The sequence below is a fragment of the Lathyrus oleraceus genome, chromosome 6 (genome assembly GCF_024323335.1).
Source record: "Lathyrus oleraceus cultivar Zhongwan6 chromosome 6, CAAS_Psat_ZW6_1.0, whole genome shotgun sequence".
NCBI lineage: Eukaryota > Viridiplantae > Streptophyta > Magnoliopsida > Fabales > Fabaceae > Lathyrus > Lathyrus oleraceus.
Genome location: NC_066584.1, coordinates 138,085,952 through 138,088,929, shown reverse-complemented (window position 1 = coordinate 138,088,929; position 2,978 = coordinate 138,085,952). Strand labels below are relative to the sequence as shown.

At 40.5% G+C, this 2,978-nt stretch overlaps 1 protein-coding gene across 1 annotated transcript; it reads right to left on the bottom strand.

Annotated features, from left to right (window-relative positions):
• Nucleotides 1-1,750: 1,750 nt before the first annotated feature.
• Nucleotides 1,751-2,446, bottom strand: LOC127094425 (uncharacterized). The gene has a single exon (XM_051033261.1). It carries the CDS (start codon nucleotides 2,444-2,446, stop codon nucleotides 1,751-1,753), a length of 696 nt encoding a protein of 231 aa, XP_050889218.1.
• Nucleotides 2,447-2,978: the final 532 nt, after the last annotated feature.

Below are 2,978 nucleotides of genomic sequence, written 5' to 3'. Positions count from 1 at the left end.
TGAAAGGTACCACCCTTAGTTTCGCCCCCTTGGATGTCAGAAGTAAATCCTTGTAGGGGGTACCATCCCGAAGGGTAGACATGGAAGCAGCCTTCCTTTTATCAGTCTCAGCCTCCCTTGCCAACATGTTGGTATTGGCTCTCGTGAGTTGATCCATCTTGTCCTTCATTTCCTCCATATTCCCTTTGACTGAGTCTAGATCCATCCTAAGTGCTGCCTGATTTGGTTCAAGTTGCTCCATGGCCTTCTTATGTTGAGCTCGAGTTTGGAGAGTCACGTTGTCACGTTCGAGGATATTGGGAAAGTATGAGAAAAATATTTTTCTTTTCTTTTCAATGCATTTGTAATAAAATGTGTATGCATTCATGATGATGCATGCAAAAAATGTTTCTGTTATTACACACTTTTTATGAATATGAACACAATTATAGATACCATAAAAATAACTTTATTCATAAACCCAAAGTAAAGGTTCGTACGGGGATGACGCCCGCTGACAATAATACATCAAGAAAAAACGGAAAGACAAATTCTTAAAAAAGAAAACAAAAACTAGAGTGGTGCCTCCCTTTCCTTCTTTAAATGGGCCTTAGACTCCTTCAACATGACATTGTATAGCTTGATAAACTCAAGTACTTCTTGGGGAGTGTTGTGGAAGTTTGTAACACCATCAGCTCTTTTGTACATCCTAGGGATGTCTCGAACTAAGTTGTTAGTGAATTCTGCCATATTGGAATATTCAACCCTCCATGCTTTAGCTCAGTCACCTTGTTCCTGAACAATGACTTGAGCGGCAACAGAGAGGTCCCTTAGGTATTGGATTTCTCCTTCTAACTGTGTGACCTGGGCTATCAGAAGTTCGTTATCTTGGTTCTCAAGACGCACCTGCTCTCTAAGGTTCAAAAGCTCTTGGTAGATCCTCCTTCAATTAAGTGGCAACATCTGCTCATCTTCTATCCTTAGTTGTCATTGCCTAGCAGCAATAGCTTGGGATTTTGCAAGCGTCCCTTTGAATCCATGAACTTGAGTCATTACAGTGCTTTCACTTTCCTGTTGTTCCCATACGGCTAGCTCCCATGACCTCTTCCACCTCTGACCTTCAGTGTGGGCCTCCTTTAATTAACCATTGAGATTTTCAAAGTTAACTCTGGCGCTGAATAAACCTCCCAAAGTCTTTTGTCTTTTGCTTCTTTCGTCCTGGAGTTCCTCCATATTCTCAAGGAGGTATTTGTCCTTCTGCTCAAGGTCGTAGCTTATCTGGTTCTTTTCATAGGTCGCATCATAAAGACTATGCTCTAAGTTTTCCTTATCTTGTTCCAGCCTAGAAATAGTAGCTTTGAGACGGCCGACCTCCTCAATGGACACTGGAATAAGATCAGGTATGTCTGGAACATAAGTTAGGTCAATCACAAAAGGTAGATTAATTAAACGGACCCTTTCCTTAACCCAAGGGGTGTAGGATTCTTCTAAGAATCCTTCCTCTTTTGCTTGTTTTCCTTTACATGCACTTTTTCCCATGCATGAGTAACCTTCCTAAGCATTTCTTTATGTAAAGTCTCTCCACCATACAAGATAAACTCCTCTAGCTCATCTTCCTCAGGCTCTCCTATATGGGGTGACCCAATTTCCTTAGAGCCAATACATGATTGTGATTAATGCACCCTTTGGAACCAATAAGGAGTACATTGGGAAAATTCCCACAATTGATAATTATATCCCCGACATTTATCTTCTTTGGGAACCAGAGGATCTATCTTTCATCAAGGGAAATAAGCTTTTGATCCCAAGCATGATTACCCTTGGTCTCTATCATATGGATGTTCTTATAAAGGTGTGAGGCAAACCATTGGTACAACAATGGAATGCAACAGCAGAATGATCCACTATCTTTACTATGGAAAGTGTTCATGGTGTAATATACATCAACTAGCAGAGTGGGTACTGGATCTACCTCTAGATTCTTCACAGCCCAAAAGATGTTGATAGTAGCAACATCAACAATCTCACTTACATTAGGGAAAAGGACTATCCCAAACATTATCAAACCTAAGACGTCAATGTAGGACCTCCACCTTTCTGCCCCAGCTATTCTCCGGGCTACTCCTTCCATGTAACTTCTTTTGAGACCTTGGATATCTCTGTCTTCTTTGTAGTGTGACAGAAGGTCTTCAGTGGGTATCCCTAAAGTGACAGCTAGTTCCTTAGGCTTTACTTTTTTACCCATTCCCATGTAGAGTCCCTTTCTATATTTATGGATGTCCAAGTATAACCCAAACACTTCTAGCATGGGGGCTAGAAGAAAGTATTGAAACAAGGAAGTGACTGTCTTTACCTTTACAAGGATTCTCAAGAGATCAAGAATCCTCCCATATTTGAGTGTGAACTTTCTTTGAATGGAGTTAAGCATCATTCCTTGAAGAACCTTTAAACTTTCGAGATCTGACATGGTTGCCTGGGCCCATATAGGGCCCCTTTCTATCTTTATGGATGTCCAAGTATAACCCAAACCAAAGAAACACACAAACCCCAAAATTAGAGGTTAGGATGGACTCTCTTTAGGGAAGTATAAGACATCCCTAGTAGAGTTGCCAGTTGTCGGGGCTGGAAAAATGACAGAGTCGCATCCATTCTTTACTCGTTCATAAGGATAGGGAAATAATGATAAAACATAATAACTAGGGCTGAGAGTCTAGGTTCGGGAGTCGGTTAAGTAAGGGGAAGGTGATAGGCAGCCCTTACCTCCATTGTACTTAACTAGGATCCTCCTAGAATTCTAGGGCTAGTGTGTGTTTCTAAGGTGTTTGCTTTATTACTAATTAATTGTTAATTATTTATTATATTTACCAAAGTATTTCATTAGAATTAATGGGGAGACCCAAAAAGGTTTTTTATACTGCACTCGCTAGAGTTTACAACTATATGCCTACGTACCTTCGCATTAGAGGAAGGATCAGAGTACTGTAGTTCTTCTTAAAAAT

Coding starts and splice junctions, on each gene's coding strand:
- LOC127094425 (XM_051033261.1), bottom strand. CDS start 2,446: ATGTCAGATCTCGAAAGTTTAAAGGTTCTTCAAGGAATGATGCTTAAC.